This window comes from Microtus oregoni, unplaced genomic scaffold (genome assembly GCF_018167655.1).
Source record: "Microtus oregoni isolate MIOR12 unplaced genomic scaffold, Mior012 000036F_ref0000092, whole genome shotgun sequence".
NCBI classification, from domain to species: Eukaryota; Metazoa; Chordata; class Mammalia; order Rodentia; family Cricetidae; genus Microtus; species Microtus oregoni.
In genome coordinates this window covers 15,304,164-15,331,627 of record NW_024543095.1, presented here as the reverse complement: position 1 = coordinate 15,331,627, position 27,464 = coordinate 15,304,164, and the positions used below count along the sequence as shown (strand labels likewise).

Genomic DNA, 27,464 nt, shown 5'->3' with positions numbered 1-27,464 from the left:
GAATTAATTCAAGTTGAACTTTAGAAATTTACCTGAAACATCTTGGCTTTCCCAAGATCCAAGTCTATGCTCTACCAACTGTATTAGATAGCAGTAGCGGATGAGGGGGAAATCCTGTTGACCAGGTGCCGACGGGACAGAGGAAGAAAAGCAACTTCAGAGGAATGTGCATTTGAGCGAGCATCTGGAGGACCACCAGGGATCCCTGGGTAAGGTCAATAGTTACTGAACGGGGGCCACAGCATCAGTGCTGCTGACAGCCACCTTTCCCAAGGGGCACTGTCACTATGTTCAACTTAGGGGAAGCTAACATTTGACAAATACGGCACAGTTTGGAGCAAGTGCCATCTCATCTCATGCCAGATTCCTGCTCTGGCCTATCCCCTTTGTCATAGAGCCCGCCTTCTAAGTTAAATGACCCGGAACATCTTGACACCACCTGACAACATGGAAACACCTAATGTCACTTCTAAATGTCCAAGTGTGAACTTAGCTTAATTTGGAGGGTTTTTTTTTTTTTGCTTGTTTATTTTGGTTTTTGTTTGTTTGTTTGTTTTTGAGACAGGGATTCTCTGTTGTAGCTCCGGCTGTCCCGGAACTTGCTCTGTAGACCAGGCTGGCCTCCAACTCAGTGACTGACCCGCCTCTGCCTCCAAAGTGCAGCATTTATAGAAGTGCACCACCCGTGACCTTTGGCCTTAACTTGGAATTTAAAGGAGGTAAAAGGTTTATCTTCTGGTTGTAAACCCTTACTTCTTTTAGGGAAGTGAAAACTGAGGGGAGGCGGAGCTTCTGTAGCAGAGAAGAGTCTGCACAGTTCCTTCCTGAGCTTCAGGGAACTCAATCCCTCACAGCCTGAGCCTTAGCCCCTCAGAAATCAGTTTAGGGCTGGGCGGAGTACAGATTCTGTGGCAGCCCAGGGGCAGCCCACGGAGAACCTGGAGAAATAAAGCTAGCTGTGATGGTCAGTTCTTCAGAATTATACTGCAATGCAACTAGAGTTAAAATATGAACCTGGTCATATTTTTCTCTTTGGAAAACACTGGCAAACAATTGACTAAGAAAGATATTTTGGGACAAAGTCCCTTTGTAAGCCGTGGTTATCGTTCCTTGTAAACTGAGTTAAATTCATTTGTAAGGAATGGCAGCATCTGACTTTTAGGGCACACACACACACTCTCTCTCTGCAGAACATTTTAAATTAGTTTTTAAGAACATAATCCTTTGAACTCGCTTAAATGAAATAGTTTTATTGGGGAAACACAAATTTCTCTTTGCCTCTTCACATAGTCTGTATGCATCCATATGCACACGTATTAAAATTACAATTTGTCTAAACAGCTTCCTTTCACGTGAATGGAACAAAGCCACGCTGAAGGCAGACTGAATGCAGGAGGCGGCGATAACTGCCCCTCCCTCCCCAGCACCTCAGCTGTGACAGCGAAAACATTAGGGATTTCTTGAAGATTAGTCAAGAGATAATGTTCAACATGGGTCTCGCAAATCATTTATTATGACTGAAAGGGAAGAAAAGGAAAGGTGAGAAATATTACAATTAACTATGAAACATTATTCTCTGGTAACCAATCATAATAATATACTTGCGTTTAAAAAAAATGGCTAGATAAGTAATTTCCCAGGAAATAAAATTTTCACATCATTGGTTACAGAAAATTGACTTCTTTCCATCAAAATATTTTATTTCTGCTCTGTCAAAAACAAGCGTGAAGTCTAAGGCACCGTGGCTTAGGCTAAGCATTGGCTGCTTTGCAGTCTCAGGCTGGGCGTATGGGACTGCTCACCAGATGGTGAGGGAAATGTTGCCAAGAAGAGAGAGTTCTGCCCAGTCTCTGTAGCTTGCCTCCTAATGATTATTAAGCAGCTTTATGGACACTCAAAAACACTACTTTACCCGGTCAAAATCACTCAGAGAGTCACCCCAAAACCGTCAATCATTTATTCTAAAAAATGAATTGGTTGATTGTGGCTCACAAGATGGAAGGGGAAATTTAAAACCCCATTACAACCCCATTTCAATGGGGTTTTAAATTTATCTTTGTCTTTACCAAGATAATCCAATAGGACGCGAGCAGCGTGTGTCCTAACTTTGCTCCCAAGGGAAAAACATATTTTAAAGGTTCAGTGTGGGAATGGGACACTGCCACAGGAAGAAAGCAGCAGAGAGGAAAATTCAAGGGCTCTGCCAACAAATTAATTGGGCAGCTAGCATTTCCTCAAATTGGTTTAAAAAAATAATGGCACGCACAGTGATATATATGTCTAAAAATAAATACAAATATTCTACACATAAATAAAATTAGGTAGACTCGTGCTTATCACTATTACAGTTAAGATATTTTTATAATAGAATTTTCATATCTTATCACAGTTTCATTTTTTATCATGGATAATAATTCCATTTCTTTAACATAGCCTGAACTGTATTGGCCACCTATGTTGCTGTTTTGATTTAACTGTGAGATACATGTTCCTAGTGTGTTGAACACTTGCTCCCAGACAACGATACCAGTTTGAAAGGTGGTAGAAATTTTTGAGAGTTGGAGCTTAATTAGAGGAAGTGAGTCACTGGGGACACGCTTTTGAAGGTGTACCTGTCCCTGGTCCCTTCTTGCTCTCTGCTTCCCATCCATCATGAGGTGGAGAAACCTCGTACGTCACAAGCCCCGCCACCATGGGGTTCTTCTCAACTGCATGAGGCCGAGCAGCCAGGGACAGAACCCTCTGAAACAGCAAAAATAATCCTGTCTCCCTTGGGTCGTTTCTGTTAAGCATTTTGCCACAGCAGTGGGATAACTATCAAACACGGGCATCTCAAGACAACTTCTACTGAAAATTTACTTCCTTTGGCATAAGTATTTTCTATTAAAATTTACTCTAGAATTACTTTTAAACTCTAACCAGGAAAGACTGTGTGACAGACCGAGCTTTAAGGATCTCCTTTGTTTCCAAAGATATAAATTCATAACAAAGCAAGGTCAGGTAGACCTAGCATGAAACACAGTGAGGTTGCGGAACAGCTTTCCTGCAATCTCACACAATCCTAGAGGGCAGGGATGCCAGGACTCAGCACCTCATTTTGATTCCCACACTCCAGTGATGTGCAGAGGCCGCAGGGTCCACCCGTTCTAATACCACAGAGGAGGCTCTGGTTAGCGATCGCCTGCCTTCTCATGCCCTGACTCACAGACTCAGGAGATTTATTGCACTTACTCTAAGAATTTCCCCCCTGCATAATGTTCCCACAGCTGATTCTCAAACTGACCCTCATTCTCTTCCAAGTACCACTTCATCTAGCTAAAGGCACATTTAATTATAGTACTTACATTTTTTTGGCAGTGAGTTTTTCCAGATAGTCAACTGGTTTACCAAAAGAGAGTCTGGAATCTCCCTCTCAAAAGACTGCCAGGATATTTCAAAGCAAAAATGGGAAGCCTTATTGCACCATGTCTGATGGCCAAGAAGGGAGATGGGGTGGGATGGAGACAAATTCTAACCTACTGTGTCTAAGACACCATGAGTGTGTTGGCACATTTTACGATTCTGTTTTATTGTTATCTGAACATTTACGTCAGATAAGAGAGTGACCCATCACTGCTCGAGCCTGGAGGGGTGGTGTGCGCGCCGTGGCGGCAGTGTGTAAAACACTTGTCTGTGGGGGGATGCAGCCACTCGTGGAGGATGAGTGAAGAGGTTCAGGCTCAGCAGTTTTCAGAGTAAGGTGGGGCCTTTGGTGGGCCTGCTGTTCGACAGGAGGGGCTGGCTTCCATTGGCCTTCGCTTGCGGTCCCTGGGTCCTGGCTGAGAGCAGCGCCGGGGCCGAGAGGTGGTGGAATGCTGCCTTTTGCTGGAAGAAGTTGTTGATGTAACTGGCGATCAGAAGGGTGATTTCAAGAATCTAAAATGAGAAAAAACTGTCCTGTCAGGCTCCTGAGACAGTCTCTCCACCGTCCACGGGTAATTTTAGCTCCATTTGCTCAGCCTACCACCATGCCCGGCTCGTTAGAGCAGCTGTTCGCAACTTGTGGGTCGCGACTCCTTTTGGAGGTCACATAGCCTGCATATCAGATACTACAATTCCGTAACTGTAGCAGGATTACAGTTATGAAGCAGCATCAGGAAGAGAAGCACTGGTCTAGATCAAATGAGGTTTTTACATGCCTGGCACCATCAAGTTAGCAGCAAGAATGGATCTCCAAGCCCAGCCAAGCTAGAAATGTGACGGTCAGCATTAAGAACGTTAGAGTAGGGCTGGACAGATGGCTCAGAGGTTAAGAGCACTGGCTGCTCTTCCAGAGGTCCTGAGTTCAATTCCCAGCAACCACATGGTGGCTCACAACCATCTATACTGAGATCTGGCACCCTCCTCTGACGTGCGGGCATACATCGAGGCAGAATGTTGTATACATAATAAATAAATAAGTTAAAAAAAAAGAACGTTAGAGTATCATGTCAATCTATTAAAACCGAAACACTGAAGCTACTGTGATCTTTTGTACTCCGTGGCTACCTGCTCTCACTTAAAGCACAGAACTTGTCAGAAAAGATACCTATGACAAACCAAACAAACGGGGCTTGACAAATGGCTGGGAGGGTTAGGGTACGTCCCGCTGAGCCTGGGGTCTGGAGTTAGATCCCTAGGGCCCACGTTGGGGTGGAAGGAGAGAGCTACTCCCCAAGTTGTCCTGTGGCATGCACACAGAGACAAAAGCCAACATCATAAATACATGTAATAAAACACCCTTTTAAGTAGAAAGTTTTAGGAAAAACAATTTCTCATCCTTTTTACTAAAATTAGATTTTTTTTTTCAGTGCTGGGGCTTGAACCCCCAGGGCCTCACTCATGATAAACAGGGACTCTGCCACCGGCTACAGCCTCGAACTGGATTTATGTGTTAGGATGTAATCTTTTCAAAAGTTGCCTTACTTAGAGATGCTTTGGTTTGTTAACTTTCACAAAGGGGCAAGTACATCTTAACAATCAAACTCTGCTCTTTAACAAGTCCATAAAACAAATAGCCCCAAGTAGGTAAGACCATGCAAAGTAACCCACAACAGTTTCATAGCTCTTCACACACACTTTCTTGAGATGGGGATATTAAGTAGCCCAGGCTGCCCTGAATTTTCCCCTCCCGACCATACTCCTGAATGCAGGCAGATGACCACTACTTTTGAAACTTCTTCACCAGCAATTGGCCCGTATTGGAAAATTTCAGTTAGTTCTGTTTGTTTTTGTTTTTGAGAGAGGATCTCTTGGTAGCCCTGACTGTCCTAGAACATACTATGCAGACCAGGCTAGCTTCCAACTCACAGAGATCCACCTGCTTCTGCCTCTCAAGTGCTGGGATTAAAGGTGTGCACCACTATGCCTGGTTTATCACTTAGTTCTTGCTAAAAGAAGCAGGTTGTATCAAGCCATGTTAGCAAAACAAATTAGAACTCAGATCAAGTAAGCCATGAGTTATGCTGAGGGTTGCTTAAGCAAGTCCCCTTTCCATCCGCAACACCTTTTGTGTGAGAAGTGTCTTCCCAGGAAAGACCAGCCAGTTAAAGGCTGGCAGAAAGCGTTCCACTCACCTTGGGTTTTGCCATGGCAAAGAGTAACTTCTCCGTTGGTCTGTCTTTTGAATGAGTATTAATGACGACCATAAAATCGTCCTGATACCCTCCAAAGGTCATCAGGCTCCTGTACACATAGCTGACCATTAATCTCTTCAACGAAAAGAGAAAGGAACTGTTACAGGTGTTCACTCTCAAAGAAGACGAGAAAACGCTGATATTAATTATGGCAAATGCAAAAACAACGCTCTAAGGTCAAATCTATTATGATTAATGTAAGTAACAGTCATACTATTTTATTTATTATACTAGTTTATTTAAGAATCGTCGGCCTACACAATCAAGTATACATCTGACCCTGAAAAGCTCAAATTAGAAACGATGAACACCTATATTCACAGCACCCATGAAAAAATCTCTAGTACTATGTTTTTATATGTCCGCCTAGATCTGATTATTTTTAAGGTCCAAATGATCGAACGCTGTATTGGCAGATCCAGATGGCTCCCCTGCCAGGGAGACGTGGGCACAAACAGAAACAGCACCATATACTCCGTTCAGCATCACCTTCCTGTGACAAAGGTGGCCACGTGAAGTGACTGCAGAGACAACTGGCTGCTGAATAGCTAAGCGATTGTGTTATTATCTTACGTGGTGTGTGTGTGTGTGCACACACACACACACGCACACACACACCAACAACATTAGTGGAAGAAAAAAAGCCAGAGGCCATGAATTTGAAAGACTGTGTGTGTGCATGGGAGAGGTTGGAGGGAGGAAAGGAAAAGGGGAAATGAAAAAATAAAATAAAAAAAAAAACAAGAAAACTTCTGTTCTCTCTCTCTCTCTCTCTCTCTCTCTCTCTCTCTCTCTCGCCACAGGTAAGGGTCTCCCACCATATATTTAAAGCAGCAGTTATAACCCACCAAACTGAGACATTTATGGTTGGGTGCATAGCTCAGTGGCCAGGCGTTTGTGAGGTCCCAGTACAATAACGGAAATTACCAAATAGCCTATAACTATGGTAGAAAAAGATAACTTCACATAGATAAATGAACAGAAAAGGAATACTTTGATTTTTTTTAAATACATATTTTGAAATTTTGAGACAAGATCTTGCTACGTAGCCTAGACTAGCCTTGAACTCGCAACCTTCCTGTCTCAGTGTCTTCAGTGCTGGGACTAACATGTGCCACACTGTTCATTTTAATTATATGCTCTATGTTTTAGTCGATATGTAACCTGATTGTAAGCTAAACTGGTGACATTATGGAAAACTATACAAATTATGCTATAGAAACTTCAGTGAGACTGAAATTTAACTTAGGCAAAGTTTCTACTTTTTAATATCTTAAACATTCTTATTTTATATAGAAAAAAAACCTGTGGAGGGCTGGTGATGTAGCAGGAAGGGTGCATGCTGTCAAGGCCAACCACCTGGGTTTGATCCTTGGGACCCCACATAGTGGAAGAAAAGAGCTGACTCCAGCAAGTTGTGCTCTGACCTCTACTTGAGTTTACACACACACACACACACACACACACACACACACACACACACACGACCTGTCTCACCTGTTTGAAAACACTGGATTGTAACATGATTGTACCTGTAAAGTGACCGCTACAGTGTCAGAATTGTCTTCTAAGCTCAAGGGAAAATCAGAAACAGCAATTCAGAATCTCAGAACCTCCCGCTTACCATCCCCTGAGCAACGGAAATAGAAGATTTAATTACGGATACCAGGGTTTAACCTTACCATGGAGGTGTACTCTAAGATGCTCAATCCATTTTCGTGGATAGCCAGCCACACAAAAGTATTGCCAGATGACGACGGAGCTATAGGCTGTGGAGAAGTGAAAATACGCTGAATTATAGGTGCTAATCAAAATTACAGCCATATTTTTCAGTCTAAACGCATATAAGATCTGCCATTAAACAAATCCAACAAAAAATGTGCTAAAAAATCCTTTTAATAGATGAGGCAGTGTGGTATGGATTTGTCCGAGACCACCTGACTTGCAGGCTCTAATCTTTATTTGGTAAGGTGTGCATTTGGACACTTATTATACCACCAAGTCTCAGTTTTCTTATTTTTCACACAGGAATGCTAATTTTTTTTCTTTTTCTGAAGCTTTGGAGCCTGTCCTGGAACTCGCTCTGCAGACAAAGCAGAGATCCGCTTGCCTCTGTCTCTTGAGTGCTGGGATTAAAGGCGTGTGCCCGACTAGGAATGCAATTTTTTACATCTTGTTTTTGTTTCACAAATGTAATAGTTGTCAAAGGTTTTAGGGTTTCTGTGATGACCACACTCCTCAGGAAACAAAACACACTGCTGAGCTTTCTAAGGCGACTGAGGGACTTGTGGTGACCTGCGCATACTTCCCTGACAGACAAAAAGGAAAAAAAAAGAAAAGAAGAAGATTATATGATTGATAGGTACAAGAAGTACTGGAATTTCTCAGAAAATTTTTTGAAGGCCAAAACAATGAAATTTTTTTAAGTAAAAACAATCTCTTGCCATGAGTGGTGGCGCAAGCTTTTAATCCCAGCGCTCGGGAGGCAGAGAAAGGTGGATCTCTATGAGTTCAGAGAAACCCTGTCTCAAAAACAAACAAACAAAACAAAAAACAAAAACCCCAAAACCAAACAACTCTTTCACAGGCATTGATTTCTAACAACCAAAATTCTAACAAAAACATACTTCTCTTAAGTCTTAGAGAAGCTGCCAAGCCTCCAGATAAGGAGGGAGGCTGAATCTTACACTGTAGATAATAAATCTCAAGTTTGAAAGTTCAGAAAATCTCAACTATAGGGTTACCGCTGTCTCTACTGAGGGTGGTTTCAAATGCCAGCGTCAGAAAGTACCAGGGCTGGGCATGTGCTTGGCGTGGAGTGCTAAGGCCTGGGTCTAATCCCCAGACCATACATCACAAGGCTGATGGCGGATCGTATTGGAGGACGGTGAGTTCCTCTTGATGAACATCCGACAAATGGAAATGGATAAACAGGTGTGGTACCTGAGTGCAGGTATGTGAGGGAATAACAGTCAGTCCTCGAAGAGAAAGGGAAATCTGACACACGCCGCAGCCCAGGTGCGTCTTGAAGACATTACCTAAGTACAACAAATGATGGGGCGCACGTGTTCCCCAGAGTTACACGCACTCTCAGAAACAGAGGGTGGCCCTCGAGGATGCCAAGGGGGATGGTATGGGAAGGTAAGTGTTTCTCATGGAGCCAGAGTGGCAGCTAGAAGATAAAACAAGCTCTGGAGGATGGGCAGGTGTGATGTAGTGTGAACGACTTGATGCCAGAGCACCATCCAGTTAAGACTGGCACGCCGGCAATTTCATGTTGTGTATTTTTCCCATACTAAAATAATAACAATGATAATAATGGTGATGATGATGACAACAACGGCAAGGGAAGTGGCTTCCTGTTCTACAGACAGACAAATGCCGGTCCTGGGACATCAAAACAGAGTGTCATTAGCAAATAATGACACAGAAAAACATACCAAGGGCACTGACGTTGGAATTAAATTCATTGTAAAAAGGTTCACATTTCAAGTGTAATGACCAATTATTCATCTCTTTTTAGACAGGGGCTAGGTTGGTCTCTAATTAGTAGGCCCAAGACTGCCTCGGTCTCTTCAGTAGCTGGGACTATAGGAGGGTTCCACCGTGCCAGGCTTACTCTTTATACAAGCAAGAATAACAAAACCCTTTAACTCTCTGCAAGTATACTGTATGGATGTATGATACTAACGTGTATAATTTTTCTGTTATCTCAGTGTATGGCTTCTAGTTGCAATAGTAAAAACAATTGCTAACCTAACAGTCAGTAAGCCAGAGGTAGGAGATGCCTGGGGTTTGACTTTTCTAGTCCATGTTGTTTATTAAAAGGTGAGAAAACTGAGATCAGGCAGTTTGACCAATTTGTCCAGAGTGGCTTAGTTCTTCAGCAAGTATTTATTCAGTGATAACTGCTTCCAAACCCTGACGGTGGGCACCGGAGTATGATAGGATCACTCTCAAAGAGTGTGCAATGCATTAGTGAGGAAAACAGGCTACAAGACAGGACGGACGCATCTTTGGAGCCAAAGGGAGTCCCAGGGGGTACCATTTAAGGAAAAGAAAAGGAATTAAAGGGCATGGTGTGGGGCTGGAGGAATGGCTGGAGGTGAGAACCTGTTCTCAGTATGCTAGAGGTCCTTGATTTAATGCCCAGTACTGGGAATACAAAAACAAAATGCTCCCCAGCCAAAGACAGCATAGGCTTTTCCTTAGGGGCCAGAGTCAGCCACCTCCCAGGCAGGGGTCTCTCTGCCCAGTGTTTCTGCAGTCTGTTCTGATCTCTTCAAGGGGTACTTAACCACACAGCGCCTTGTTTACAGGCCTGTTGCAGCACAGGGCTAAGCTGAGACCCACCCTAAAGTCTGGTAGAACTCACTGGAGACTGTACTTCATGTGTCCCCGGAGCTGGGTGCAGTAAATGCTCACTAATAACTAAGCCAATGAGTGGTGGAGTTAATGAGTGAATGAGGGTTAGTTCAGCTAGCTCTTTCATCTTCCGATGACTGTGTGTCCGGGGGACCTTCCCTCCCGTTCCCCCTTCTCCCAGAATTCCTCATTGGTTTCTTTAAGTTGCGGGGAATTTCCTTATTTTTAAATAAAACCAAAATATGCCCTATCAGGGGTAAATCTGGTCAGCCAGGTTCACGGAAGTTTTTATTTGTGTCCTTCTTCCCATTCTTTCTTACTTTTGCAAAAAACAACTTGGCACCAAAGAACGGCCACTTCCTGGCTACTGTCAAATAGATGCGCACACAGTCAGCCGCACTGTGTCCCCGGAGGGCCATCCATCTGGTCGAGAGTCGCTGGTAGAGCTGCCTAAAAGAAAGAAATAAAGAAAGAAAAAAAACCCAAATAAACAAACAACAACAACAAAAAAAAAACAGACAAAAACAAGACACAAAGGCAGAGCCGTAAGTATGCTGTCATCCTCCTAGACAAAGTCCCCTTCAGCCCATTCCCAAAACCTTTGATCCCCCCCTCACCTCTTTGGGGAATTTTCACCAAATTCTCCCATGATATTCAAGCACACAACACAACTACCAAGTAGATCTTTAGTATCTACACAGCTAACAGCAAACCTAAGTGTAAGTCAGTTTGACAGGCAATTTCTCCTGAGAGTGTTTTCAGTTTTCAAAGTTCAGTGGTGTCCAAACAGTACAATTTGGAGGAATGCTGAGTTCATTTCTTCTCAGACTGAGCCCAGGGGCGGCCACTTTCACTATATAGGCAAAAGTTTCTTTATGATCATGACTAACCCAGGATTAAGATCAGATGACACGGTGGCCTAATTTACGGCCATTTTTATTTAAAAAGTTGTTTCAAAATTGGACGTGGTTGTACATGTCTGTAATTTCATCATTTTTGAGGGAAAGGCAGGAGAATCGGGAGGTTAAGGTTATCTTCAGCTACATACCAAGTTTGAGGCTAGCCTGGGCTACACAAGACTGCCTCCAAAAAAAAAATCACATCAGCTTATGTCATCACGCAATGACTCTATACTTCAAGCATCATGCTGTAGGTGACAAACAGATTCTAAAGTTTTAAAAGACATCTTAAAATATGTAAAAAGCAAAGCAAAACAACAAAACTCTTGAGGGGACATTGGAATTAAGCATTCTAAAAGATTCAAACATAAAATTGTACTAAAGAGCTGAAAATAGCGTCTTACCGCAACTGTTCTTCAGAGCAGCCATCCCTGTACCTTTTAGGGTAAAATTTTTCTATGACTTGTTTGAGGTTTTGGTTTGCTTTGCACTGGTTAGTCACATGCCCGGCTGGAGTTGAGAAAGGTCTCTCAAAATCCCCAATCTCCACCTGGTGGGAGAGCCCCCAAAAGAGAAGACACGGACAGTGAGAGCAGCCTCCAGAAAGACAATCTCTACCGCTCTTTCGCATTCTCTGTGCGCAGCTAACACAAGTCGGCCTGTCACGATTGCGTGGCTGGAAAATTAGGATCATACGTCTGAGCTATTGTTTTTTAAACAGAAATTTCACTTGAAACCTAACTTAGGAGAAATTTTGTGACAAACATTTCGGTGCCATTTCTACTCGGAACTCCTGTCCTACGTTTCTTTTTTGTGGTACCGTGCTTGAAGATTCTGAGGATGGCAAGTTAAGAGAGAAAGGTTCACTTTAGCACACAGCTGGTTCCACTTCACAGTCCAGGGCAGTGAGAAAGCCACTGTGGTCGCGCGAAATCCGCGAGCAGTTCCAGAGAGCAAGGGACGCATGCGTGCATTCTTCCGCCCGCAGGGGATCTGGCCAGTAACGTGAACTGTGAGCCGAGGGAAACCACCTCCCCTTAAGGGGCTCTGAAATACTTCGGAGTGTCCGATCACAGCAACAGAGAAGAAACTAAAACACCCTCTTAGTAAATATTTGCTGAAAGGGAACAGCCTTCTTACCGAGTTAACACAGGATAGTCTTTCTTTCTTTCTTTTTTTGGTTTTTCGAGACAGGGTTTCTCTGTGGTTTTGGAGCCTGTCCTGGAACTAGCTCTGTAGACCAGGCTGGTCTCGAACTCACAGAGATCCGCCTGCCTCTGCCTCCCGAGTGCTGGGATTAAAGGCGTGCGCCACCACCGTCCATTCCAACCACTGGTAAATAAGGTGAAATGACAGTCGACGGTGAAAGGTGAGGAGACGACCAAGCAATCTGGCAATTTAAATCTGGGCTCTTTAAGGGTAGTGGTAGCGAGGACCCCCCCAGTCTCATTACGTTCCCCTAGAATTTCTCTGTGAATGTTTGTGTTCTCACCAACTCTTCCTGTTTATGAGCTGATTACTCTCTGGAATACAGCCTTTCATTCCCTGCTCTCCACTGCAGCGCGAATTCTAATTGATCTTAATATTAAAAACCTGGAGTCAGATACGGAGGTGAAAGCTGAAAGATCAGAGAAGCAGAGCGGCCAGTCACTAGTTCTTTTTTTTTCTTTTCAATATTTTTATGGTTTATTTAACTTTTTATTTTATGTGCATTGGTGTGAAGGTATCAAATCCCCTGGAACTGGATTCTCAGACAGTTGTGAGCTGCCATGTGGGTGCTGGGAATTGAACCTGGGTCCTCAGGAAGAGCAGTCAGTGCTCTTAACTGCTGAGCCATCTCTCCAGCCCCCAGTCACTAGTTCTTACAACTATGAAATTCTCAGACCGAGTGGGGTATCCTGTCTTTACAAGTCCTCGGACAGAATGCTGAGCTCCTACCCCCCCCCCCCCCTTATATTCTTCTCTCTGCCCAGTCAGATCTCTTTCTTTCTTTTTTTTTTTTTTTTTGGATTTTTCGAGACAGGGTTTCTCCGTAGCTTTTGGTTCCTGTCCTGGAACTAGCTCTTGTAGACCAGGCTGGCCTCGAACTCACAGAGATCCGCCTGCCTCTGCCTCCCGAGTGCTGGGACTAAAGGCGTGCGCCACCACCGCCCGGCTCAGTCAGATCTCTTTCTGTCTCCACCTCTCTAGTGCTGGGTTAAAGGTGTGAGCCATCACGGCCTGGCTCTGTTTCCCTTGTAGACTCAGTCAATTCTGTAGCCAGGCAGGAAGTAGAGGCAGGGCAACAAGAATTCTGGGAAGAGGGAAGTTTCAGTTTGTAGTCGTCAGAAGCAAGATGTGACTGCCTCGCCCAAAAAGGTACCAAGTCACGTGGCTAACACAAATAAGATTATGGGCTAATATAAGTTATAAGAGTTAATAAGAAGCCTGAAATATTAGGCTAATGAGTTTATGATTAATGTAGACCTCTGTGTGTTTCTATGACTGCAGGACTGTGTGGGACAGAAACCTCTGTCAACACACAACCATCTGTAACATCAGGCCTATCTGACATCCTTTCCTTGCCTCCTAGGACACGATATGCGTACGGCACTATACACAGATAGAACATTCAGGAAAAACCCCATACACATAAAAATCTCAAAAATTTTATTTTTCTTAATTTTATTTTAATAAAATTTAATACAAATTTAATTTTTCTTGGAGAAGGTTTTCTTTTTCTTTCTAAAGACAAAATTAAATTCTTAGTTGGGGTCATCCTTATGGATTCCTGGGAATTTCCCTAGTGTCAAGTTTCTAGCTAACCCCATAATGGTTTCCTCTATCAAGATAAAAATATAAGCAGTAGTGGAGAGGGTGACTTAACTGCGCTTCCCCTGTAAGCAGATTGATGACCACCTTAACTGTCATCATAGAACCTTCATCCAGTAACTGGATGGTAGCATATGCAGACATCCACAGCTAAGCACTGGGCGCAGCTCCTGGAGTCCAGTTACAGAAAGGAAGAAGTGGTATTATGAGCAAAGGAATCAAGACCACGATGGGGAAACCCACAGAAACAGCTGACTCAAGCTAGTGGGAGCTCACTGACTCCATCCAGACAGCTGAGGAACCAGCACAGGACTAAACTAGGCCCTCTGAATGTGGGCGACAATTGTGTGGCTTGGTCAGTTTGTGGGGACACTGTATGTGGACCCAGTATTCATCCCTAGTGCATGAACTGGCTTTTGGAGCCCATTCCCTATGGGGGGATACCTTGCTCAGCCTAGATACAGGGGGGAGGACCTTGGTCCTGCCTCAAGTGACAGACTTTGTTGATTCCCAATGGGAGGCCTCACCCTCTCTGAGGAGTTGGTGGGCAGTGGGGTAGGGGAAGGTGGGAGGAGCAGGCGGAGGGGAGGGAGAGGGAACTGGGATTGGTATGTAAAGTAAAAAAAAAAAAAAAAAAAAAAAACAAACCAAAAAAACAATTGTTTTTTAAAAAGACAAAATAAAAAGCTAAAGAAGATAAATACTAGTAAAGACAAGAGTGATTTCCATAGGGAATTTATGCCTCTGGAAAGGTGACCCCTAGAATAGCAAGCAGCCTGGAATCTCTCTGGTTTTCTAGAAAGCAAGGCTCTCCTCCTTTCCTTCCATCTTTACCATGTGTAGAAAAAGAACACTGAGGGCAGCACCCATGCTTTCACGGTCAGACGATCTTAAAATACTCTAAAAGTGAACTCGGGGACTAAGTGTCCATTCTTCCTAGAACATTAGGGAAAACTGCTTATGGGAAAGAGCTAAGCAGGAGGGACAAGAACAGTGGTGGTCCTTGGGGAGGCCCCGGTCAACGATGCAAAGCAGAGCCACAAGTATTCATGAGCCACCAAGGTCAGGACTGCAAGGCACAGGTATAGAACATCACAGGAACTCCCCAGACAGCCATCTGAGCTATCAGGAAGGACTTAAAGGAGGGACGTTAAAAAGGCAAGAGGAAATCAGCAAGTGACTGAACAGAGACAGAGCCATTCCAGATACCTGGACACATCACTAAGATTAGTAGATTCTAGAAAGGAAGCAGGTACCTTACACAAGTGAGGGATTTTGCAGAGATCCAAGCTCCAGGAAAGCAGAGTTAAGGATACTGAAGTTACTGAGGCAGGGGCAGATCATGAATGACCCTGAATATGAATAAAGGGAAGACATTTGGTTTTTTGCTGTTTCCCTCAATGCTGTGGGACAATGGTCTTGTACCCTGTCACTTGTATTGTTTTAATAAAATGCTGATTGGTCAGTACCCAGGCAGGAAGTATAGGTGGGGCGACAAGAACAGGAGAATTCTGGGAAGAGGAAAGGCTCAGTCTGCAGTGGTCAACTAGATGCAGAGGAAACAAGATGAGAATGCCTCTCTGATAAAAGGTACCAAGCCATGTGTCTGACACAGACAAGGTTAATGTAGGATGTAAGAGTTAATAAGAAGCCTGAGCTAATAGGCCAACCAGTTTATAATTAATGTAAGCCCCTGTGTGTTTCTTTGGGACTGAACGGCTGTAGGACTGAGTAGGACAAAAACCTCAGGCAACACCTCACTGGTACTAATGCTGTGTAAACAACTCTCCATGGGCAAGTGACACTGTGCCATCTTCCAGTCTCAGATCTAAGGAAAATGGCAAATTCTTCTCCATGTCTCTTTTGGAGTATGACTTTTGCCACTCAACCAACATCCCGGTTGGAAGCTCAAATAGTTCCACGAAGGAAATACATTAGCTATACAGTGAATGGTACCTGTAGGAGTTTCAACTGAGAGCCAGCATTGCAGGCAGACATACAAGTGAGTGAGCCCCCCAATGATTTCAGCCCTCACCCATGGCATCACAGCTATTCCTCAGGCTAAGCTCACTGAAGCCACAGGAAACAGAGATTAAATTCCTTCTGCATATCTGCTCAAATTACTTTTGGAGTTTTAAATTGTTTATACCGTGTGCTTTTCTGTTTTGTTCATTTTTTTGTGACAGGGTCTCAGTAGGTGGTACAGGTTGTCCTGGAACTTGCTATGTAAGTTAGGTTTTCCTTTGCCTCTCAACTGCTAGGATTATGAATTATAGGCATTCATCAGCACACTCAACTTCAAATCATTTGCTAGGCAGCAATGGATAACTAGACAAAACTCTGGCAGCTGTGTGAAGGATAACTTTGTGGGGAGACCACATCAGAGACAGGCATATGGTCAGAAGGTGGCTGGGGAGCAGCGGATTGAGGCAGGCGTGAATCAGGAATGAAAGTCAACACAGAGCATGGCGAGCAGAGGACCAAGTATGAGCTCAAAGTGAAAAGACGAGGCAACCAGTGGGAAAGGGGGAGAGAATGGAAAAGGCCATGGGGATGGCTAGAGAAGAACCCATGGTGGAGGACTAGCTGGAGCAGAAGCTCGGGTGGAGGACCAAGATGATGGTGTCATGATGAAGATGCACAATGTGGAGAAAGGGGAGGATGACAGTGCAGCTTTCAGTGGGCTGGATTTACGGAGCCCATTAAACAGGCATGCACTGGAGTGAAGAGACTTGGGAATCACAGTGTGGGTGCTGGATGGGATGAAGAACAGATGAGATGCCCTGGGATGATGTGTAGGGTGAGAAGCCATAGACCCAAGGATCTGTCCACATGGCACTTCCAAGGGAAGCTGTTATCTGCCTCCTTAGTTATCCTGTGCAGACTCAGTTTTGCATCTTAAAATCGCCTTCTCCCTTCAGTATGATGACCTTAAATGACCTAAGCACACTGGTGCCTGGCTGGGCCTACTTTCCCAGTCTCAGTCATAGGTAGAAGAGGGTGTGGTTAAGGTCTAACCAGGAGCTTAAATGAAAAGGTCTATGTAGGTTATGAGTTTTTCTCAAAGTCAGGATGGGCATGTCCTTCTCAGTCCCTCCCTTCCCCCAACCCTGACTCCTGGAACATGCTGGGACTCTAACAGAACTCCAGGACCATAAGGATGACACCCATGGGAAGCAGAATGGGTAGAAGGACCAAGTCCTGATGGCTCGCTTTGTAGAGGTATCAGGATGCCACAGTCACCTTGTGGAAATTAAACTTTTTTTTCCCTTTTGGGATAGACTCTTGCTAATGTAGCCCAGGCTGGCCTTCAACACAAGGACTTCCTGCCTCAGTTTCCCAAATGCTGAGATACAGGTAGATATTCACCACACTAAGAATAAAACATACTTCTGTTTGGTTAAGTCACTGTAATTTATGTGTATATGTTAAAGAAATCCAAACTTACTTCCAATTGGAATGGTAGGTAAATAAGAGAAAGTGTTCTGGCTTTGCCCAAAAGGCGTTCCTAAGAGGTTGCCAGCTGCACATACCGTCTTCAGGACCACCTCTCTACTCTCAGATCCCTTCCTTAAATGCCTCAAGCAACACTCTTGAAAGAACTAAGAAACACATTTCCCCTTACAGAATGTAGTGTCTCATCCGAGGCTACAGCAATCGTCGGGGGTCAGAAAATAATGTAATAATAACGCCTGCAGTTTCAAGTGTCTTCTTAATCATAATAAAGCGAGTGTAAAAATGTGCTGAAGCTCCTGCCTTGCTGAATTTAACTGAAGAAGCTCGCATCTTCCTATCTTCCTATGCTATTCCATACAACACAGAAGTTACCTGAGCTAAAAGCGCTGCCATTTCTAACGCCAGGTCCTTGTTCAGAGGGAAAAGGCCATTTATTATCTGATCATTTGTCTGGTAGAGCAACAGCAGCTTCTCTCTGTCAGTCTCTCCACGAGCTTGCATTGAGAAGTACAGTCTGGAAAAAGAGAGAGAAATGTCTCATGATACTCTTATTTTTTTTTAAATTAAAAATCCTACATTTATTGTGCACGTGTGAGGGTGTGGATGCATACGTGCCACTGTACGTGTGTGGATCAGAGGACAATGTGTGGGTGTCATCTCCTGTCATATTAGTTCTGGGGATCAAACTCAGGTCATCTGGCTTTGTGGCAAGTCCCCTTACCCATGAAGCCATCTCACTGTCCCCCACTTCTTCCACGATAGAGACAGGCCCAGCACAAGCTAGGCAAGCGCTCAGCCAGTGAGCTAGACCACCCTTCCCCAATGCTCTCACAAAGGAAGACAGTGAGGATGGATCAGAGGACTGCTTTTAACAGCCCGCTACATGATACAGACAGACCACTGCCATCTGGAAAACATAGGGCAAATTGCTTTGAAGGGGAAGAACCCTTAACTATTTAAATTAATTCTAAAAACAAACGGAAGTACTAAGTCACTGTGGTGGTTTGAATAAAATTAGCCCCCACAGGCTCATGTATCCCAATGCTGAGTCACGGGAGAGTGGCACTATTTGAAAGGATTAGAAGGATTAGGGGGTGTGGCCTTGTTGGAGGAAGTGTATCACTGAGGTTGCAAAAGTCTATGCCAGGCCTAGGTGCTCTCTCTCTCTTTGCTGCTTTTAGATAAAGATATCGCTCTCAACTACCTCTCCAATACAACACCTGCCTGTAGCCATGCTCCCCACCACAATGATAATGGATTAAGTCTCTAAACCATAAGTAAGCCTCTAATTAAATGCTTAAAGAAAAAAAAAAGGGTTGCTTTGGTCATGTGTCTCTTCACAGCAATGGAACAGTGAAGGCAGTCACTAAAAGTGACCAAGACAGTCCTTAAAAGAACTAGGAGGGTCTAAGACTCTGAGTGACATTAAATTTACTCCCTGGGTGACCCAGACACAGAGGACACAAGATGTGACTGCCTCACCAAAAAAGGTACCAAGCCACGTGGCTAACTCAGACAAGAATTATGGGCTAATGTAAGTTATAAGAATTAGTTAATAAGAAGCCTGAGCTAATGGGCCAATCAGTTTATAACTAAAAAAAAAAATTTACCCCCTGTAAGGAATACAGGCTACAACAACTCTTCATTCAATGAACTGAATAAACTCAATTTTTTTTTATTTTTTATTTATTTATTTATTAAATATTTCTGTCTCTTCCCAGCCACCGCCTCCCATTTCCCTCCCCCTCCCCTAATTAAGTTCCCCCCCCCTCAGCCCGAAAAGCAATCAGGGTTCCCTGTCCTGTGGGAAGTCCAAGGAACCCCCCACCTCCATCCAGGTCTAGTAAGTTGAGCATCCAAACTGCCTAGGCTCCCACAAAGCCAGTACGTGCAGTAGGATCAGAAACCCAGTGCCATTGTTCTTGAGTTCTCAGTAGTCCTCATTGTCCGTTATGTTCAGAGAGTCCGGTTTTATCCCAGGCTTTTCCAGACCCAGGCCAGCTGGTCTTGGTGAGTTCCCAGCTCAATTTTTAACACACAATCTTTTTCAACATCTTGGGCATGCTAAATAGGAAACTAGGGTTTCAATTAAAAAATCAACTCCAATTAGCATCAAATGTCAGAGGTGGCTTTTCACTAGACATAAAAAAAGAAAATATTGGTACATTCAAGTCTGTTTTGATTTTTTTTTTTTGGTCATATATAGATGAGCATCTTTAGGAAGATCAGAAAGAAAAATACTCTCTTATTCCTCGTGGAAACAGGACATGGGCTTCCTGTTATTTTTGAGATGGGGGTCTCTATGTTGCCGAAGCTGGTCTTTGGGTGGCCTCAAGTGACAGCCACACCTCACTCTCCCGAATACCTAGGACAAGTATGCTCTGCCATGCCGGGCTAATGACATGGTTTTTGTTTGCCCAGCTGGTGCTCACGGTGCTGTGGGGCACAGTGTTATGGATGTGCAAAGTGCTAAGACAATGGGGTAGGTAAGTAACAATCCTGAATGTTGCCACAAAAACACAGTGGTGTGTGTGCGTGTGTGTGCGCGCGTGTGTGTGTGTGTGTGTGAGAGAGAGGGGGGGGTGTGTGTGGACATATCCCTTAGTTATAGCATCTCTTTCTCTCTCTGAACATGAGGGAGGGAGAGGCCAGAGGGCTGTGATCTGGAGAAACATGGTGGGTGTTCTCCATGAAGCTTGTCCTACCCACAGTTCTGATTATCTTCCTGCCAAGCTTGGCTGACAATCAGAGATGTTTCCAGAAGTCAACCACAGTCTCATGTCAATCTATGATTATACAGAGACAAAAATGCAGGATCATTAAGCAGACCGGAAGACGTAGCTGGACAATAGACAGACAATACATGCAAAGTGTCATCAGGAAAGAGGTCTGACAGGAAGAGAGAGAGGCTGAAGATGAAGGTTTTTACAAAGGAAGGGCCCATTTCCTTACTTGAAGTAAGGAACCACATGGCTCATTTCGGAGACCCACCAGGAGAAGGGAAAGTGTTATCACTGGGACTTCATACTGTGGGAATGAGATATCTACAGAGAGAGGGGACCAGCGTGGTTTCCAGCATGCCTACAAGGTTCAGCCTGGGAAAGAAGGGTGAAATGCTTAAACAAAGCAGGGAATACAATACCACACATGCACAGTCCTGGAATCCAGCATGTGGAAGGGCAGGCTCGGACTCCGAGGAGCTAGACAAAGCTCCGGAGAACAAGAAAAGCATGGCAAAGATGAACAAGAAAAGAGTCTCCAAGTCAAAGCAGGAAGCCCAGCCAGGTGTGGGGGTGCACACCTGTAATCCTTGCACTAGGCACTAGAAGGTGAGTTCAAGGCCAGCCTGGGCAGGCTGTGAGATCATGTTGGTAGACCTGTGATGTAAGTTCAAGGCCACACTCTGAGATCCTACTGGTAGGATCCTATGAAAGGAGCTCCTATCTTTAAGAAACAAGTCTTGATTGTGGCATCTTCAAACTGTGAGGATTGCTAGAAGAAATAGGACAAGCTGCATGACCTCTACAGCCCTTTTCAGCAGAGGAGTCAATGAATGCAGGGGCTCCGTAGCTGCCTAACTGTGGAGACGGAAATGTTAAACTACATTCCAGAAAACAGCAACTGCAAAGTGTTACCAAAACAATCTTGAATTTCAAGGAGGGTTTGGAAGTCTGTTCCTTGTGGGAAGGACCTTGCCAGTTTGCTTTGTTATAAACCACACCTTGACGTTAGCAATCTCAAGCACGCAGCAAGAAATCAAATAAAATGAGAGCCTTCCTAACAGGTTAGACTGCAAATACTGCTGCCTAAGTGGCGGTGTCTGAGAGTGTGCTCAAAGCCTGGTAATTAGACCTTTGATCCCTGAGTCAAAATAATTAAAATTCCATAACTCGCTAAATATAAACTTAAGATTCCATGATGAAGGAAAATCAGTATTTTAGGCCTTACAAAGCAAGTTGGCAGAGGAAGAATCAAATCTCTGGCGGCATGACAGGTCACAGCTAGCTCCCCTCCCGATTATGTTACTGGGAATTGGGCTCATTGTCTAAGCTATTTATAAACATATGCAAAGTACGGCCATATTTAGAAGCAGTGTTCTTTCTTATAGCCATGGCTCTCCAGGCTTTTCGGACCCTGTAAACACTAACCCTCTTGTTTGAGTTGTTTGTTGTTGTTTAAACGAGGTAGTTTAATCATGCTAGCCCCTCTCTTGGTCTTTTCTAGTGATTAAGGCCTTAAAGGAATTACTTTTTTTTTTTTTTAACTTATTTAGCTTGCATGCCTGCACACACACCAGAAGAGGGCACCAGATCTCATTATAGATGTTATGTGGCTGCTGGGAACTGAACTCAGGACCTCTGGAAGAGAAGCCAGTGCTCTTAACCTCTGAGCCATCTCTCCAGCCCAAAGGCATTACTCTTATCTGTAGGTCTTTCAAACCGCCTATGTCCATTTGACCCAAATTTAATTTTGGTTCCAACCATAGCCATTGTAACCAGAATTGGTATGTGCTAATCAACTATGAGGTACTAAGAAGGTATTAAGAATTGTCTTAGACGTGCTAGTTTGTCCATTTTGTTCCAACGAAATCAAACTGAATTTTGACATAACCACAAAGAGATCAACAGATGGGGACAGCAAAATCAGAACCTTCAGATGGATACTTCTCGGACTTAGGGGCATAATGAATTACTCAGAATACTGCTAAAACACAGACTTTGAGGGCTTTAGCAGACACCTACCTTGCTGCTCTTAGCAGAGACAAAGGTTATCATCAATAGAAAAATCAGCAGAACTATTGTGATATGACTTAATGTACCCTAAACCTCAGTTCACCACAGGAAATTCACAGGGGTACCCTTCCTACTTCCGGCCCATGCTGCGCAGGGGGCATTGGAGAGATTATGTCAAGGGTGGAATCATCTTACACCCTCAAAGTACAGTCAACAGCTACTTGCAAAATGGAGTCTCCCAGGACCAGGGCCAGACTAGAAAACCACTGTCTTACACAACATTGTGACGGCTAATCTTGGCTGTCATTACACAGGGAAGAGAAAACCTTAATGGAGGGGCTGCCTCCATCACGCTGGTCTGTGAGCATGGCTGTGGGTCATTTTCCTGGACTGCTAACCTGTGTAGGAGGGTCCACCGTGAAAGGTGTCAGCTCTGGGCAGCTGGGCCTGGGCCCTGTAAGAGGTGACTGACCAAGAGCCTGGGAGGGGGCCGGTAAACAGCTTCAAGTTCATGCACTGAGTTCCTGCCACGGCTTCCTTTGACAATGAACTATAACCCATAGGACAAAAATAAACCCCTTCTTCCCCAAGTTGCTTTCAATTGTGGTATTTATCAGAGAGCAAACTAGACCACCAGTACTTCACGGTCACTTTGTTGTTTACAGGATGAACAAATTCTCACGTTCACAAGCTCCTGAATTAAGAGGCTCTGACAGATGAGACCTAGCATCGGTTCATATAAAAGGGGTTTGTTCGAGCAGAAGGCGGCCAGCCCTGGTGACTGAGCGTGTACAGTGCAGCCTGAAATATGGTTCACCAAAATAAATTATCAACCATTTTCTCATGGAGGAAGATGGAAGCCCTCCTATTATTTTTCACTCCTCCAAAAATATGGAAAGATCCTGAGCCACCCTGGAATATTCTGTCCACTTACATGGGTATTTCTGTAGGGTCAATTATTAGAAAAAGAATATTGAATTAGATGAAAGGCTATTACGGTCTTTTTATATTATACAGTGCCTTCACTTTGTACGTTCCAATGCTAAGTCTCTGAAGCTCTTCCAAAGGCAATTCTGAAAGAATTCAACATTATGCCAGTAATTCCACCAGGTTCTTGGCCTGATATTTTATAGATTAATTTATGAGCTATGAGACTAAAAAAAAAAAACTAGAAAAACATCTTTTTTGGAGGAACATTTAATGTGAAGTGGTTAGTTCAATGCCATCTTCTGCTAAAAAATGGTTAAGAAAAAGTGAACAAGAAAGAAAACTGGGTTTCTGACCACACGCCCCAGTGTGTTATAGTTTTATCTATTGACAAGGCTGGTACCATACAGCACCACTGGCCATTCCTGTCACAGACTGCGAGCCTCCCTCCGTGGGTGCTAACCCTGCTTTCAGAGAGAGTTTTCAAAGGACCCACTCTCCGCCCCTTTCTGAACTTAGCCTTAGCATCCATGCCACCCCTACAAAGCCCCTAGGTGTCTCTAGCCCAGGTCAGGCTCATGGTACATGCGTTCATAGGGCTATGCTAGCTTACAGTACAACGACATATTGATTAGAGTGGATGCAGGCCTAGGCCCTGCCATCTTTCCTAACATGGAAATTCCAAAAGATTAAGACCGGCTCTTGGTTCCTGTTACCTTTTAACCCTGAGCATCTAAGTGAACAGCTCACAGCTGAACGGGTGGATGGAAGAGGGTGGGAGACAGAAAGAGACAGAACAGGAAGAGAGAAGAGAGAGAGAGAGAGAGAGAGAGAGAGAGAGAGAGAGAGAGACTGGTCTAGGAAAGAATGAGAATTCGAAACAGAACGCCCTGTGGCAGTATCCCCCAGAACAGAGTTATTATTAATGAAATAGAAGCACACGTGTAAATATTATGACATCCAAGGCCAGTGACTAGACCACAGGCCCAGGTTCTGGGCACTGCTGCGCGCTCAGCTCTGGCATTCGGATCGTGTTCCACACCTGTTTTTGTAAGTCAGACGGACCGTTCTTGTGCCCTCGCATTTCCCGGGCTGCTGTTCTTTGGACGCCTGTTCCCATTTAGAAATAATGTCACAGATCTAGAAAGGAAACAGAAAGCTGAGACCCATAGGACTTTTAAAATCAACGCTTAAAAAAAAAAAAAAGACAAGAGTGTCTGTGAGTTCAAACAAACAAACCAAGCTCACCGGAGCCTTTTGTGTCTAGCTTCTGTAGAACTCTGAGCTTGGGGCTTAAAGATACTTTGCTTTTTCAGTCTACTTCTCAAACTGGACACACATTAACTTTGAACTGTGGCCATGCATTTCGACTTAGGAATCTTAATGCAGGATTGTATGGGGCTGGAAGTGGCGAGTCCAGGGATTGTTTTCCTTCATAATTTGGTCACTGAAGAAACAATTTTTTTCCACCTTGTAAATTTATCAAAATTGAAACAACAAAGTACCCTAAAGAAGCGTGAGCCAAAATGGGTGCTTTCCTTTTGGTGCTGGCTGCTTGGTGTAGCCAAGACATTTTCTCTCTTTATTTCCTCACAAGATAAGTAGACTGTGTCTCTAAGGTCCCCGTAGTTCAGTAACTGTATTTCTAATTGTCGCCATCATTCTATTGAAACTTATTATTATTATTATTTTACCATGAGCTAGATAAGATGCTTTAAAATGTATTTTTCTTTATTTTCATTGGTTCATTTCCTACCGGACTGTAGTTCCGCCCTTCCCCAAAGCCCAGGGCTGAGATGTCCCTCTATTCAAAGGGCCACAGTCCTCTTAACATTTGTCACCTCCAATTGTTCTTTCAGATTATCAGGACATAAAGCTGTTCTTTTCCAAGCAAACTAAAGCTCCCTGTGAACAGAAGCAGCCTTTGTCCTTTAGGCTCCGGATTCCACTGCGCCCTCAGGATATTGGGAGCAGCTGCAAAATCCTGACTCGTGAAGTCTGTGGGGATGAGCCCTTTGTTCTTTTCTGTTAGTTTGTTTTGTGTGTGTATGTGTGCGTGTGTGCATGTATGTGTGCGTGCGTGTGCGCGTGCGTGCGTGTGTGTGTGTGTGTGTGTGTGCGTGTGTGTGTGTGTGTGTGTGTGTGTGTGCATCTTGCGGAAGTCAGTTCTTTCCTTCCACCATGTGGGTTCTAAGGATCCAACTCAGGCGTGGTGCCACTGATCATCTTGCCGGCCCACCATTCTTAGTCCCCTAATATTTAGAGCATCGTAACGGCCATCACTCCTTTCCCTCTGCTAACACAGAGTTTGTGTATGCAGGTTGCACATTAAGAACTCTATGTCCTCCTTTAAAAAAGGGGAGGGGGGAGGAATTCTACAGCGTCACCAAGATTTGGCAATTTTAAAAAGATGGTACCGATCGGGTTTCTTATATTTTTGGAAACTTCCTGACCTAAACTTGTACAGACTAATGAGCCTTTTGCTATATTTGTTGTTGTTCAGTTTGGCTCTGTGGAAGAATGAGGTTTCACCTTGATATTTCCCTGAAGACAATGTTCAAGGTCTCTGCCAGAAGGGTCGTCAGTGAACAGCGCAAATCCAGACTGTGCCGGCTTCCTCATTCCTGTGTCCTGGTTTAAGGTATTCAAAAATTCTTCCACTGTAGTGGAGGCATCAAACCCAACTACCTAGACAAAGACAGCAAGAGAGTTCTCTTAATGAAAAACACGCACACTGAACAGGAAGCAGGGTGCACGCAATGTGTGCGTGACTCATGGTGGTGTCTTTCTCAAGGACGTTCAAATTGTTGTCCAGTGCTCTGGGGGAGAAAACACAGAAGGAGACCAGTAGGCAGCCTGCTACGCAAATTCAGAAATTTCAGCTTCAGCCAACAGACACACAGGAATTCAAACCCGAAAGGTCACTTAGCAGCTTTTCATGTCAGGCAGGGACAGTACTTAGGCTTACCCATTAGAAGTCAGCCAAAGAATACGGTACAACATGCAATCAATATGCACATGAAAGAAATACATCAGTTTTAATAAATGAACTTCTTTGTGTATTTAATGTTTATTTTTTTTTTAAAAAAAAACTTTCTAAAACCACATTTGTTTTATTTGGTGTGTGTGTGTGTGTGTGTTTGTGTGTGGCATGTGTCACATAAGTGTGTGGAGGTCAGAGGACAACTTCTGAGTGTGGGTTCTAGCAAATGAACTCAAGATGAACGGCTTACGGGGACAAAGAGTTCAAGATAGTGTTGTTTTGGGTGTCACTCTGTTTCCAAGCTGAGCCGTCTCGGAGAACCCACCTGATAGATCCCATTCATGAAGTGCACGGGGATGCTGAAGGGCAGGGAATGATGGTACGGGTTCCGAAGAAGGGTGGAGAGGATTTCCATCCTCGAGGGCCTGGCTTCCCGATCCCCGTTTTGTTGTGTTCTCTCAACACACCGCTGGCAGTAAATGGCATATTTCCCAAATTCTGTCCTGTAATACAATACTTAAGATAAAAAAATCTAAGAATAAATTTATTAAGACAATCTAACATATATAACTTTCACAGTAATAGCAAGCTGTTGGAAAGTTTATTGGACTCCAGTTTCTTTGATTTTGCAGTAGACTCAATACCCTATGAAGTTTAAAAAAAAAATCATTCTGCATTGCTATAACCACAAGATAAATTTGAAATCGCCAGTAATTATACAATCAATATATAATCATTACGTTAACAAAACTAATGCATTAAGAATGCAAAGATAACACATAAAGATAATGCACAAGGAATAATATATTATAACAAAACTACAGGGCAGAGTTCTCCACGTCACACCTCAAAATCCCCCAGCATTCTCTCTTGAAGATCATGCAGATCGTTCTACAGTCAAACAAGGTAAGAAAATGCCTTTGAACAAAAAGCATATCCTATAAACAATACACTAAGCAAAACCATTCAAGTACATAAATACACAAGTGGGCTCGAGATTTTCTCTCCCCTTACTTACACATGGAATAAAATTAAGCACAACTTTTAGTTTGGGTTTAGAAGATAACCTTTGGAGGACCTAGTACTTACCACAGGGCAGGGAACCCTGACTGCTCTTTGGGCTGGAGAGGGAGGGGAGAGGAGTGGGGGGAGGAGGAGAAGGGTGGGAGGAGGGGGAGGGAAATGGGAGGCTGGGAGGAGGAGGAAATTTGTTTTTTTTTTTCCTTTTCTCAATAAAAAAAAAGTTTAAAAAAAAAGAAGATAACCTTTCTCTTTCTTCTTTCTTTCTTTCTTTCTTTCTTTCAAAGATTTATTTATTTACTATGTATACAGTAGTATCTAGCCCGCAGGCTAGAAGTGGCACCAGATCTCATTGTAGATGGTTGTGAGCCACCATGTGGTTGCTGGGAATTGAACTCAGGTCCTCTGGAAGAACAGCCCATGCTCTTAACCCCTGAGCCATCTCTCCAGCCCAAGATAATCTTTCTAAATATATTTCTAGTCAAGTGATTTCGAGACTCAGTGGTGTCACCTTTGCCGGGGCTCCTCAGTCACTATCATCCCTAGACTGTATTACGGACTGCGGGTAGTTTCCTGTTGTCTCCTTGTATGTTTGTTCGTGCTATCCACAAGGTCT

General features: G+C 43.8%; 1 protein-coding gene across 1 annotated transcript in view; it reads right to left on the bottom strand.

The window, feature by feature from the left end:
- Positions 1–1,259: 1,259 nt before the first annotated feature.
- Plekhh2 (pleckstrin homology, MyTH4 and FERM domain containing H2) overlaps positions 1,260–27,464 on the bottom strand; it is a 108,548-nt gene continuing 82,343 nt past the window's right edge. Inside the window, exons 22-30 of the mRNA XM_041631350.1 lie at positions 26,154–26,331; positions 25,378–25,533; positions 23,888–23,985; positions 17,558–17,699; positions 11,323–11,468; positions 10,340–10,469; positions 7,337–7,423; positions 5,595–5,729; positions 1,260–3,915 (exon numbers count right to left, since the gene is read on the bottom strand). Coding sequence (XP_041487284.1) covers positions 3,730–3,915; positions 5,595–5,729; positions 7,337–7,423; positions 10,340–10,469; positions 11,323–11,468; positions 17,558–17,699; positions 23,888–23,985; positions 25,378–25,533; positions 26,154–26,331 — 1,258 coding nt within the window. The 3' untranslated portion in view covers positions 1,260–3,729. The remainder of the gene's footprint in view (positions 3,916–5,594; positions 5,730–7,336; positions 7,424–10,339; positions 10,470–11,322; positions 11,469–17,557; positions 17,700–23,887; positions 23,986–25,377; positions 25,534–26,153; positions 26,332–27,464) is intronic.